We start from the raw sequence: 13,118 nt of genomic DNA, 5'->3' as shown, positions 1-13,118 counted from the left end.
ACAATTAAACCCGGAGGAATGCGTAGCAACTGCCATTGTAAGACAATGTTTCTCTATAGAAAATGAGATGCATCATTACTAGAAGCAACTGAGGCTGCACATTCTTCTGGACTTTCACAGTACTTTTTTTTAAAAAGGTGTTTTACATTTTTTAAAAAGGTGTCTTAGAGAACTACTGCTAGAAATCTCAAAAATGCAATAAAAACACCCCTTATTGTTTGTTTGTTTGTTTGGAGGTGTTTTGGTTTTTAAACAAAAGCATAGACCCTGTGTTAGGTCCGTTTGCTCTTTTCCAAAGTTTCTCTGGCCTGCTTGATATATACCATTATACAATGTACAATTTTGATTAATAACTCATTTCTCAAATTGCCCCCCCCCCCCCCGCTTAATGTAATACGGTTTATCTTAGAGTGAAGTCTTAACCAAGTTGGAATTAAATAAAAAAAACAACAAAATGCATGTAAAACAAAAATTCCAGCCACTTAGAAGACTATGAAAACTAATGCAGACACAGTGCTAGCGTGGTGCAGGCAGCACTCCGCAGGTACTGCTGCAGTGACAGGCAGCTGAATCTGCCCAAAATTTGTACCGGCTGCTGTGGCTACACAGATGGCTGCCTGCTATGGCATTTCAAAGGGCTGGCTGCACACTCCACAAGCTGAATTACCAGAACTATCTTTTATCTTCCTTGTTAACAGTGTCTCAGTTGCCTCAGCCATTGAAGTATTACCCACACTCCTTCTATTAAAATTAAACATTCACATAAAATACCTAACTTGATGAAATAATAGGTTTTCAGAGTGCTCTGTCCCTAATGGATGAGGTCATAATTATGTCGTTATTTTCTTTTACATGATCAGTTTACCTCAAATATATAAAACCAGAAACCACTTTTTGTCATTTTTTGGATATTTTCTTCACTGGGAGTTCAATGTTTAACTGGAGGTAGACTGTAAAGTTGGACATTTTCTGGTGAACATCTTGCCACAACTCCACCTTCTTCTTTCCTGTGAACTGCTGGGATAAAAGTACTGGGGCAGAGAAGGATGGCTGGGGAAAAAAAAAGACTGTTTGGCTCCTTTTTTCTGTTGATTCTTAATGCACACAGGGGTACCACAACAAAGAAGCATAATCGTTATATTATTTTTCATTTCTTAGAAACAGAATCAAGATAAAGAAGTGTTCAAGGGCAGGTTCAGTCATCTTAGTAAGAGCAGTAAGATCAAGCAGCATCTCAAAGACAAATTATTTCTTTGCTGCTGGTATTTTCATAACCTGCTGCTTTTGGGGCAAACCATACAAACCATTAATTTTATCCTTCCCCAATGTAAGAATCAGAAGGAACATCTCTTCTAGTCATATGCTGCATAGAATATTCCATCAAGAGAAATTATGGTTCTTACAGCCAATGCTACATCTTACAAATCAAGATGGGGTCAGAATTAACCACAAATATGAGAGCCATGTGAACTACTAATTTTGGTTCAGGCTGTTTCCCAAGGTCAGTTAAAACTCAAGCAACAACAAATATGGATTTGAGTGTACAACTGTGTCAGACAGATGCTTCATACAACTCAGCATTTAGAATTCTGATGGTTATTTTCCAACTCAAACAGCTGAAAGACTGAACATGCTGAAGAATGAAAACAAACACTTTAAGAGTAAAAATAAATAATTTAATGCTCAGTATAATTGTCAGATTACTCCTTAAATAAAATAGTAATATTAGAAAAAGAGAAACACAATTTCCCATAAGATATTTCTTATAATACTAAAGGTTTCTTAAAATAAATTTGTCTATCCAACAGTACTAACATTTATACTGGTTATAAACAAATGACAAGAAGCTATAATTCACTAACATGGTAGTGAATCCACTCCATTCTGCATAAAGTTAATGCTTAATTTTTAATTTTCATGTTATAGCCAGTTACTGGCTGTAACACTCATGCCACGCTGGCCTATGTGGTCTGCTTCAGCACCTTTCTCTTGGCATAGGTCCATCTCATCCAATCTCTTGTCAACAAGAACAACTATTTGCTGCCTTATTAAGGCAATTATCTTGCATCTGTTCATTTTTATTCCCACTGCTGGGACAAGGACTAGAATCAAGGGTATAGACTAGTTTCTCTTTGAATTTACAAATGCGGGTCAACTAGCTGTCTGTTCACCAGCACCAGTAGCTAATTATTAAAGCACGCAGCTAATTTGACCCTTGGAAGATTCCTGTGGCATTCAGATGCATTAGTGAACAAGACATGTTTCTTCCTTCATTGTTATTTCACATTACAGAAAAGAAAAGTAGAGCAGATACCACCTTATCCAGGAAGACTGTAGGATGAACAAGGGGGTGATGAGAGTTGAAGCTCACTTAAGAAGCTAGGGCAAAGGTCTTGCATGTAATCAAAGAAAATAGGGATGATACTTAAGTTTCCAGGTTGTTTTATGAGAAAAAAACAACAGAGAAACATTGCGTATGAAGTTAGCAGGGAAAAAAATAACAGACATGAGCATGGGTGGAAACGAGCATTAAGGATGAAGCTGTGCAGATAATTTTGGATGAGCCAAGAGAAGAAGAAGAAAGGAGCTGCTTTTAAAGGTCGTGAAGGGAATGCAGATTTAATCTTAAGGCAAGACAAAGCAGAGGTTTCAAAGTCAACAGAGCATGTATCAGATAATATACATGATTTTCACAAGAGTGAAATGGGTTATTGAGATATCAGGACCACAGTAAAGGAGGTAGCAGTCTTATAGGAGTACCACACTGTCATAAATATACCACATTTTCCATTTACAAAGTACATCACAGATGGTATTTACAGGACAACATCTTTAGAAGTGTTTCTACATGATGAATAGCTCCCTGCCCTGGGATTAATAATAGATAGGAGAAGCCCATCTCTTCTAGGAAGTGAAGATGATGAGGAGTCTTTCCATCATTTCTCTGAAAGTTAAAACAATACATTATTAACATTAAAATGAAACTTTAGTTAGATATTTCAGCATGTTCTTTCCTGTCCCTCTCACACTACATTTTCTATGAATCCTGTCAATATATAAGGAACAAAATCATACTGAGAGTTGGAACTCGTGACTTGTTGCTCTCTTGTCCCTTGATAAGAGTACCAAGAAAAGTCAATATGAGTTAATCACAAACTTACTTATACACACTGTAGGTGTGAGCCTAGATTTATTCTGAAAGCATGTAGCTGTGGCTCAGTAAGTTGGGGGTTGGGGGGAAGCAGCTCCATGCATTGTTTTCAGTAAAACTGCAAAGCTCATAGGACTTTTATATTGACATTTCAATCAAGATAAATCTAAAGGCACTGGAATCACTACCTAGTCACTGGTAGTCATTGGTATAACTACCTAGAAAACCCGGAAGAATGAACATTTGGTTCCTTTAAAAGGTATCTGTGCATAACAAATCTTCCCCAAAAACTCTGAAAAGACAAAAATCAGGAGGCTTTTTCACCCTTGACTGTGAAAAAAAATCAGAAGCTCACTCCCAAATTACTGACCCTGTTTTAATTGAATTAAAATTTGTTTTATAAGCATTCAAATATTAATACACACTGAGGAGAAACATTTTTAATTGTTTGGCTCCTCGTTATGGTACACACACATATGAGATTTTCTTTGTATGTGTAAAATGCAAGAAGAGATCTGAAAAGTTTGGTTGGAGTCCATAGCTAACCATTCTCATCACTACTCCCTTCCTCATCAGAGGACCAAACAGTGAATCCTAGGTGATAAGCTAAGCATAGCAAGACTTTCTTGAGAACTGAGTATTTTACAATTTTCTTAATACTGTTGTGTAAAATATATTTATTAGCAAATCCCAAAATCTTTCCAGAAGGATTTCCCTCCATTCAAGTAAATACTTCTGTTCTTTGTAAAGAAACAGTCTCTCTAACATACACCACTTACATGTTAATGTGAGAGAAGTCGGGTCAAGCTTTAACGTGTTACACTCAGATGTCCCAGGATTAAAAGTATCATATTCATCATAAATATTTTGACGTAAAATGTTCCTTATAAAATCCGGGTTCATCGTGTTTTCCATAAACCCCTCTGTTGGTGGTGGTACAGAAAACTCTAGCTGATAAAATACAGTGGAGCTTTCATTACTGAAAAACAAAGTCAACAATGAATGCCTTCAAGTCCCCGCTGGATCTCTACTTTTTTGAGAAGACTGACTTTTCATATCAGTGTTGGTGTGGATTTTTTTTAAACTTGTTCCAAAGAAAAACATTCTAAGATAAAACTGCCAACAAAGATTCCAGTTTCCTCCTCCCCATCCCTTCTCAGAACAGCTCTTGACATTAAAAGAAACTGGGCCCATAACCTGAAGCCAAATGTTTTCAAATGCACAAAGGGCAGTTGGACATGTGTCCTGATGGGGTGAGGTTTTCAGCAGTTGTGCTTCATAAATACACAACGATAAGAGGTGCTGCAATATCTTATGCACAGGTTAGCTGAGAACCTGCAGAAATATGTCCCCTCCTGTTAGCAGTACCTGGGGCCACTCAGCTTTGCTCCAAACTCAGTTCTGGAGTGGATTACACAAACCACCGAACTGGAGTCGATCTCTGGAGATTCATTATTTGTAGTCTACCAAATCCACTGACTATAATTTGACAGTTACATTTTGTACTCGCAGAAATTAAAACGTTAAAAAAAGTAGTTGGATGGGGCAAAAATAAAGGAGACACAGAGAGAGAGAGACACAGAGGCAGAGACACACACACAAAGCAGGGGAGGGGGAGAGAAATCAGCTCATCAATACATATGTAGCACTACAGCTTTGCACTTGATGATCTAAATCATAATTTTTACCCATGGATAAACCATAATTTTTACCAGGGGTAAGGACCTACAGCTCATTCACTGACCAGAACCAGCATGCCCCAGGCTGGCAGTGCAGGGGAGCACATTCCCCAAAGTGCCCTTGGGACTGTCCCTTGCTGCAGCCCAAGGGGGCTCTTCCTCTGTCCTTGCTCTCTCAAGGGCCTTGGGACTTTGCAAATGTACTTCCCTTGATTTTCTCCTGTCTTTCTAATCCCTTTTGTAACAATGCTTTTTCAGAAGTCCTCGGGGAGGCTCTCTGACCGCTTTCCCTTGCCTCTCTGCTATCTCCCCATGGAAGGACCACGCTGCAGCTGTTTTTCCAGCCCCACTTTCCCCTCTGCTGCTCAGCCTCCCCTCCTGTTGTAAATCTGTGGTATCAGCATAGATTAAAACTTTATAGGCACAAACACAGCAAACTCCTCAGCCTTCCTCCAGTGACAGTTTCTGCCAAGGGTAAGATCCTCCCTTTGTTCCTGTTTGAAGCTTTCAGTTGCCTCTGCAAGGCAGGCCTGGATGCTTTTCCCCTTCTTCTCACTACTGCTAGTCCTCTGGCTCCACCAGCCTTCGGTGGCTGAGCTTCTCGTTCACATGTAAGAGTCTCCCACCCAGGCTAGCCCAGCCTCCCCTCTGCCACCTGCTCTGCCTCTCACTCCTGTTCCATCAGTCTCCCCAACATGCTGCTGCTTTGAGATTTGCTCCTGTTGTCCAAAATGAAGTGAGGGGGAAAAGTGGCCCAAACAAACCAGCAATATATTGTTACTGTTTTGGTTCTCGTGATTTCTATGTCCCTGTTGCCTTTAGCTCTTTTGGGAACAAAGCAGTTCTCCCCTCCACATGAACCCTGTTTTAATCATGTAAGGCTATTTAAGCCATGTCAATCTCAAGTGGTTCCAGCAGCTCATTCTCCTTTTAATAAATATCCTTGAATGTGTTCATTAAGGGCTGCACTTGGAACCAAAGACAGATGATACTTAACAGCAACAAAATGTTACTGTCATTATATATTATTAGCAGCATTTGCCATTTGACTGGTTTTCACTACTTATCATGTAGCTTCCCCCAAACAACCTATTTTTCCCAGATTTAAAAGTCATGCATATTTACATCAGCACACGTATGTCTCTGAAAAGCCTGGAATTTTCAGATAATTTTGGTGACAGAAATTGCTTACCTGAAATAAACCACCTGAGCTGACCTAAAGTAGCGTCCTAGAGCTGGAGATGAACTGTAGACATCTGTTAACTTGGAGAGAAAAAAGGAAAGAAAAAGAAAAAAATATTTCTTCCATTCACTCTCTCTTCCCCATAAAAGAAAGTACAGCAAATAATTTTTACAAGATGTTTTAAGGGGCATAAACACAGGTGCTGAAGGTGAAATATTAGCAAATATCTGCCCTGGAAAAGGTACACAATCCCTTTAAGCTTGACAGACAAGCTAATCTGTGTGTTCGAGTGATTACTATATTACCTTAACACAATGGAGGCATTCAGGGTGAACTAAAAGTATGTGCTCATGTTGCTATGTGCAATTTATGGTGTTTGGCTTGAGCTTTTATTAGTACCAAAAAGCCCTTCCACTCTTACTTGGTAGAGGGAAGGGTCTCACTACTGAGACTCCCTTTCCACAGTAAGTCTAAATCAGCAGTGCCATGCTTGCTGAGCTTATCTCAGCTGTGATGGCTCAATGGAAACAGCAGCTATAAACCCAGGCTGTCATCATGTGCTTACAGAAGAATGGAACACACAGGACTTTTAGCCAGTATTGGGTTTAGATGACCTTCAACAGGCCCCTCCTAACCTAAATTATTCAACAATTCTATGAAAAAGGTGAAGACTATGTTCCAACCATTACTCAAATTCAGGAAAAAAACAGGGTTTTTTATTTAAATCAATGTAAACTGCTTGTGTGCTTAAAAGCACACAATTCTTTTTTCTAGATCAGGACTTAAATTATACTAGAAAAAGTGCAACTCAGAATTTCTTGGGGACTTGCAAATGACTGAGTTGCTACACAGAGAAACAAACTTCTTAAAAAGGAAAATACTGAATCTATGTTACAAGCAGAATCAGCTTTGCCAAGAAGCACATCAACACATACCCTCTTAGTAATGTCTTCAGAGAAAAGGTGTGGGAGACCACACATTAACTCCAATGTTCCTGAAAAATTGCGATAGTATCCACTGTTTAGTAGTGCATCAGGATCCCAATAGTCATCCTCATCTGTGTAAACACCTAATAGTCAAAAGGAGATAGAAAGAGGAGGAAAAAGTTCCAGTTAGTAGAAGTATTGAAAAAAACCCTCTTGGCTTTCTCCAAGGTGGTTTTCTCACAAATTTTCTAGGTAATGACTGACTGGGAGTGACAGAAAGACAGTGCAAGCCACCTGAAGTAAAGTGACAGCACATGGAGGCCATTAGCAAAAGTCAGCTGGGAGCCTGACAGGCACTGACATCACACAAAGGGACGTAAGTGATCCATTGCACTAGTTGCAATGTTACAAGCATCATTTCCATCCTCATCCCTGACTCTGTTCTCATAACATTTTCTCACTTAGCTACAAACTGGAATTGCCATCCAATCAGGATACAGGTAGCTTGCTGCCTGCTAAAATAAAAGTGTTCACATCCACTACTCAACACACCACACACTGCAGTCAGCATCTCAGTCCCTTCAGGAGTTTACAGAACGAGTTTAAAGGATGCTACTGTTCAATTTGTGTTATATTAGAATGTATATATTGTACATTTGTATTAGAGGATGAACCACGAGTGAGATACTTACTAGAATAAAGAATTAGGCTGATGAGAATGACCAGGAAGAATACTAGAAAAATTGTAGTTATAACCATCCATAATTTACACTTCCAGAAAACTACATTCCTGCATGATTTCCAGTGATCGCTCTCCTAGTTATAAAAGGAAAGGGCATATTGATTAATGAAATAAGCCAGGAAAAAATATTGAAGCATGTCTCTATTGTCACATTTGGGACAAAAAACCCCATATAGATGGGAGGGCCTCACTGGTAAGCAATGCCCTACACCAGGTGTTCTCAGCATTAAATACTGGTAGAGGTGGGAACATAGACCTGCAGAAGGCAAAGAACATTCACAGGTAGATTATTACTTGAAAGAGAAACCTATCATTCCCCATTTGTGCAGAATTTCCAACTCCTGAACTGCCCATAAAGCTAAGGTGCTACAAAGGTGCTTTCATGGCTTCCAAATGTTTTTAAAACTACATCAATTTGATTTACATGTTCCACAAGCTATCCTTTTAAAGTTTGCCCTCACTCTCAACCAAAAATGTGTCTGTGGAGGAATTTCCAGAATCATTCACCTCTGCAACGTTGATGGTATCAATGTGCATAGCTCCTGAGTGTCAGCACCCAAAGCCAGTGGACTGCTATTCATTAGATACTATTGCATTAAAAAAAATGTAAAATAATTGGGACTTGTACAGTTGATGCCCTTTTTCTTCAGACAATTGCAAACTTGAAGGCTACTGAATATATTTAACAGGAAGTTTGTTACAAACCTCACTTGTTCTAGGAGATCACAAGGAAACTCTTCAAAACAATTGTGTATGCATATATGTTCATATAGGAGACAAAGGACAATATTGGCCTTTCATTTAATTTTTACTGAGATTTAAGACCATGGCAGAAATTAGTCTTTTAATTAATTACTCCAGCAGTACTAATATTAAAAAAAAAAACCAAACAAAAAAAAAACAAACCAGAAAACAAAAACCAACTTAGGTTACATAGCAAACCAAAACACTACAACCATTTTGTTCCACAACCACAAGACTGAAGGAAGGGCATGAATTCATAAGTAGACCATAATGACTTTTTAATTCCTCTTCCTCCTCCCCATCTGCCACAAACCCAGCATTAAAGTCCATATCCTTTTTGACATCAGTACCAGGACAGGAAAAGCACATCCTATATATTGTCTGGGCCACACACATGCAGGTTGACACGAACCAGCTGCTGGCTGGAGACATTAACCCAGGCTACCTTCCTTTACTTTTTGAACTTTCTAAGAACCCAGCATAATAGAAAGCCTTTCACTGAATTCAACTGACATCCACCAGCTGGCTTAAAGCTGCTTTGGGGGCGACAGATGAACAGGGAGAGAAAACAGACACCCACACAAAGATCTTACAAGAGTCATTACTCCAGGATCAGGGGCAGAGAAAGGGAAAGTGCTTTCCTGCATGCAGAACTTTGCTTTGGTGGAGAATGAAGGGTAAAGGCTGAATATGGTTTCGCTTACAGCATGCTTTCACGTATGATCATGTTTACATATGTATTTTTTATTTGATTTTTAAAATGTATTAGAAGAATGAAGCTTCAATTTAATACTTGACACTAGCATATCATTTTGTGTGTGAAAAAAAGCCAGTAAGTACTGCCTAGAGTGCAACTATGAAATCAGTCATAGTAGTATGAGTTGAGACAGACAATGATCAAGTCCAGGTTTCGACTGAGCCACATATTTAGACCATCACAAAAGTGTAATTGCTAATCACGCGTACAAACTGGCTTGATCTCAAGCAGACATTCAGCTCCCCAACTATCCCAACACCCTCTGGACATTGCCCGTATACATCACAAGACTGCCGGGAGGGAGCAGCAGCAGGGAAAATCTCTCCCTGGTGGCCAGGGCAGTTGTTCTGGTTAACCTGCCACCTCAGAAGGAAGCAGAACATGATAATTTTCCAGCAGTCCCTAAAGGACAGGAAGCCAATTTCCAGCACCAGCAGAAACTGAGCCCGAATGAAAACTCATTTCTGGGAAGTGGAAGGCTAAACAGAAAGTTAAGGGTAAAGTTTCTCAAGACAGCAGAGCAGATCTTGCTCACCCCTGCCTCTCCTCCACCCTCTCGTGTTCCTCTTTGCACCTCCCTAGAACTTGTCTGACCCCGCTGCAAGCTGATTCAGCTTACCAGGCCAGAGGAGAAGTAACTGGCCCCCGACAGGGTAGAGTAAATGGGGTTTTTGCCTAGCTGGTGGAATGAATCAGCCCACAAAGATGATCAGTGGGGCTCACACAAGGAAGCAGTTGCTGTTGCTCTGCCAGGAGCAGGAAGGGAGGGGTGGCATGACTAATGCAGACGAGCTCTCAGGAGGGCTCAGCCATCCCTACAGAAAAGTGGGAAACCTAGCTCTGCCACAGATAGTCTCTTGAGTAAGTAATGAGAATCATTTTACAACAGTCACCTGTGAGTATGTATTACTCCTCTGCCAGCATTAGTCTGTTCCATAGCTTTAAGCTAAATGCTGGAAGCTACCTCCCTCAGGACTCACATGCTGGTCTTAACTGAAGTTTTGGGGCACTCTGTACAAATTAATAATTGTTAGCAACTACAAATTACTCAGAGATGAAGAGAGAGAAAATGGAGCACAGTCTGTTGCAGGACATCCTATTCTTGTTTTGGCATTGCGGTTTCCTGATTAATTTGTTTTGAAAGAAAGCCTGTTTTTCTAACATGGGTTTCAACTTTTCTCCTTTCTAGTTCTGAGCCCAGATCCCACTGACAGCACATGAAAAGAGAAAGCAAAACTCAGAATACCGATTAGAACTTAATTTCCTAAGTTAAATTCACTAACAGCCAAGCACAAAAATAAAAAAGCTTAAAATCCCACTCCAATATTAGTATACTTCATTGAGAAGAAGAAAAGAAATATGTTTAACAGGTTTTCAGCCTTTACTTTCAAGTGAATAAACCTTCCCTCTCCCTCAAACAAATTAAACCACCCCTACAAGTTGTTCCTGCAGTGTCGTTTCTCTTGCTGTGTGGTATTTTCCCCAACAGTAAGCATCAAATGAGCAAGCGAAATTCCTACCTTTCTTGCTTGAGTATTTAGAGGCTTGTTGTGATCAGCCTCACTTTCCTCCATATTATCTTCTTGTAATTCAATAATGTCATGCTCCTGACCAGAGCTTTGCTGTTTCATAGCTTCTGTCTCTGCACGAGGACTTCTGTCTCTGAAGCACACACGGAGACAACTCATTTCCTTCTGGTTTCAGTGGCACTTATGGTCAGTGGCAGTTCTGGTGTGAGCCTGGAGACGGTAACAGAGAGAGTTGGGATAGTTTTCACAGGACTGATCTCAAAACACTGATAAATAAGGGAAATTCCTTGGACAAATAACGTCATCTGCACTAGCTAGAGAGAAACGGGAGGCGGAGGAAGTATCGATTTGCCTAGCCGTCAGAACTACAGCTCTCAGCTGTGCAATACTAGGTTTTCCAGTTTGTCTACCTTGCTGTACCAGCCCTTGACAAGCAGGTGACTAAACGTTCAGCAACGTTGTCGTTTGCTAAGGTAATTTTGAAAGGAACCAGATTGCTTTCCCTGCTGCTAGCAGCCGAAACAGTAAAATGCCACTGCTGTTAGACACACAGCTAAACAAACAGATGTGGTTCGGAACAGCACAAGCTGAATAAAGGATCACACAGCTTGTTGTACAGTTAGGCTGTGTAGGGAACTTATAACATCCATCAACGCTTCTAATTTTAGTCTCCCTGTATAGTCAATAAAGAAATGAACACTACTGACCTTTGTGCCGTGAATTGTCCTCTCTCGAGCTGTTATGCAGCCTAAAATCATGTCTGGTGTTAAAGCACCATTTCAGTCTATTCACATACCATCCAACCTAAACCTGAGAAGCGGCTTCCATGTGAAAAACCAGAAGGATAAATCTGAAGAGAAGAGAAAGATGGCCTTCATTCCAGCCTGTGCTCTACAGGGCATGCTTTTGTGAAGCAAATCATGGTGTGAGTTGAGATCTGGTCTGCGCTGACTTCCCACGTGAACTCTCCCATGCTAGAGTCACTCGTAACAACTTACTGCAGCCGGGGGCTGATTCCTTCCCCCACCTCCCCAGTATCCTTCATCATACCTCCTCTCATTTCTTTTGTTCTGACTCCACCCTTGTGTTTCTCCTTCCTCCCCGCAGAGCACCTCTGTCCCCTCTGGATCAAAAGGGTTGAGCAGGCAGCCAGTAACTGCACTCTTGCTCACTCTCTTGTCCCAGCGCAGAGAGGGTCACGCATTAAGAGGGAAACAAAGCCTATCTCTCCAACTCCCTCCCCTGCTGGCTGAGTATCCACTAACAGCACTGCTCTTTCTTTCTCCTGCCAAATGCTGAGGATGCTTCCCCCCCAGATTTTCTCTTTGTGTAATTCCTCTGGCTCCTGATGCCTGAGCATTCCCAAGGGTTCAGATTTCTGATGCCATGTCATAGCCATCCAGAAAAAGGCACTCCATAAAGCTGAGCACATGTCTTGGTTTCATTCAGCAAATAAAAAGAAATACAAGTTGCATACCCCACTTTTCAGTTCTGAAGAATCCTTAAAACTCACGAGGACTGAGGATGAAGCTGAGCAGTCATCAAGATCAAAACATGTGTCGGGATCCACAAAATTTTACCTGGATATCTTCACTAGGAAATCCTTTACCTGGTGGTTCTCAAGTACTCCTGCTGGAGATGAGCTTAATTTATTTCATTTCCAATCACAGTAAAAGACCTTACATTCCTACTGAACTGTCTGAAACCAGAACGGTTTTTCTAAGTCAAATGAGTTAATGATTATGGATCTCACCCTGAAAAAGCCAAAGTCCTTTTATTTATATCTGTGAAGGAGCTCCTTACAAAATCTTGAGTTTCTTTCATCTGATTGATCTAACTTCCACACTTGGTGCCTTTCTTGCTTGTGAAGTAACTGACCCTTATGATGCATGGAGCTGAGAAACTCTTAAAGAAAACAGGAAGCCAAGAACTGATCCAAACTTTCTGGCTTAGGCCTTAATCTAAAACAGAAGAGCAGGAGAACTGTTTTTCTTCTGTAGTGAAAACATCTCCAGTTTCAATACAGGGAAAAGAAACTTGTGCCCTTAAATGTGCACTTTAATAAAGTCGGCAAGCTAGGCTCAGCTTTACAAAAAGAGGAAACTCTAAGGTACAAACGTAGTTCTGATTACGCCTGGGGATTAGAGTTCAGAGGCACAAACAAATAAAACATAACCACTTGCATTTTTAGCATGTGTTTATTAAAAAGGAAGACGTGAATGACTGACTAGCCATTAAAGATGCTAAACCCCTAAAATATGGACTTTGAGTATAGCTTATGGAGTAAGTTTGACACAAGCATCAGGGGGGAGTGGGAAATGGCCAACACTGATTCAAGAAAGGAAGAAAAAGCAGTATCAGTGTTAGACACAGGAATCTCACTGCATGCAGATTACAGTGCTAGCTC

General features: G+C 40.4%; 1 protein-coding gene across 4 annotated transcripts; it reads right to left on the bottom strand.

Annotated features, from left to right (window-relative positions):
* Nucleotides 1-905: 905 nt before the first annotated feature.
* On the bottom strand, nucleotides 906-12,314 carry C2H3orf52 (chromosome 2 C3orf52 homolog). 4 transcript variants are annotated; one of them, XM_074812083.1, is made up of 7 exons: nucleotides 11,419-11,858; nucleotides 10,703-10,921; nucleotides 7,632-7,755; nucleotides 6,949-7,082; nucleotides 6,023-6,093; nucleotides 3,931-4,130; nucleotides 906-2,944 (listed from the first exon to the last, which is right to left on the bottom strand). In XM_074812083.1, coding segments are annotated over exons 2-7 (699 nt in total). In that variant the 5' UTR covers nucleotides 10,871-10,921; nucleotides 11,419-11,858; the 3' UTR covers nucleotides 906-2,942. The 4 variants fall into 4 exon arrangements, with proteins under 4 accessions (XP_074668184.1, XP_074668157.1, XP_074668166.1 ...); XM_074812056.1 differs by lacking the exon at nucleotides 906-2,944 and adding an exon at nucleotides 12,292-12,314 and having other exon boundaries at nucleotides 3,773-4,130; nucleotides 11,419-11,561; XM_074812065.1 differs by lacking the exon at nucleotides 906-2,944 and having other exon boundaries at nucleotides 3,773-4,130; nucleotides 11,419-11,561; nucleotides 11,762-11,858.
* Between the last annotated feature and the right edge of the window lie 804 nt (nucleotides 12,315-13,118).

The sequence above is a fragment of the Strix aluco genome, chromosome 2 (genome assembly GCF_031877795.1).
Source record: "Strix aluco isolate bStrAlu1 chromosome 2, bStrAlu1.hap1, whole genome shotgun sequence".
Lineage (NCBI taxonomy): Eukaryota > Metazoa > Chordata > Aves > Strigiformes > Strigidae > Strix > Strix aluco.
This window is presented reverse-complemented; position numbering and strand designations above follow the sequence as displayed.

Excerpts from the sequence above, each read along its gene's own strand:
- C2H3orf52 (XM_074812056.1), bottom strand. The coding sequence starts at position 10,870 with ATGAGTTGTCTCCGTGTGTGCTTCAGAGACAGAAGTCCTCGTGCAGAG. Across the intron at positions 7,756-10,702 it reads TAAATACTCAAGCAAGAAAG|GAGAGCGATCACTGGAAATC; the intron begins GTAGGAATTTCG and ends TTTTATAACTAG. Across the intron at positions 6,094-6,948 it reads CTGAAGACATTACTAAGAGG|TTAACAGATGTCTACAGTTC; the intron begins GTATGTGTTGAT and ends TTTCTCTCCAAG.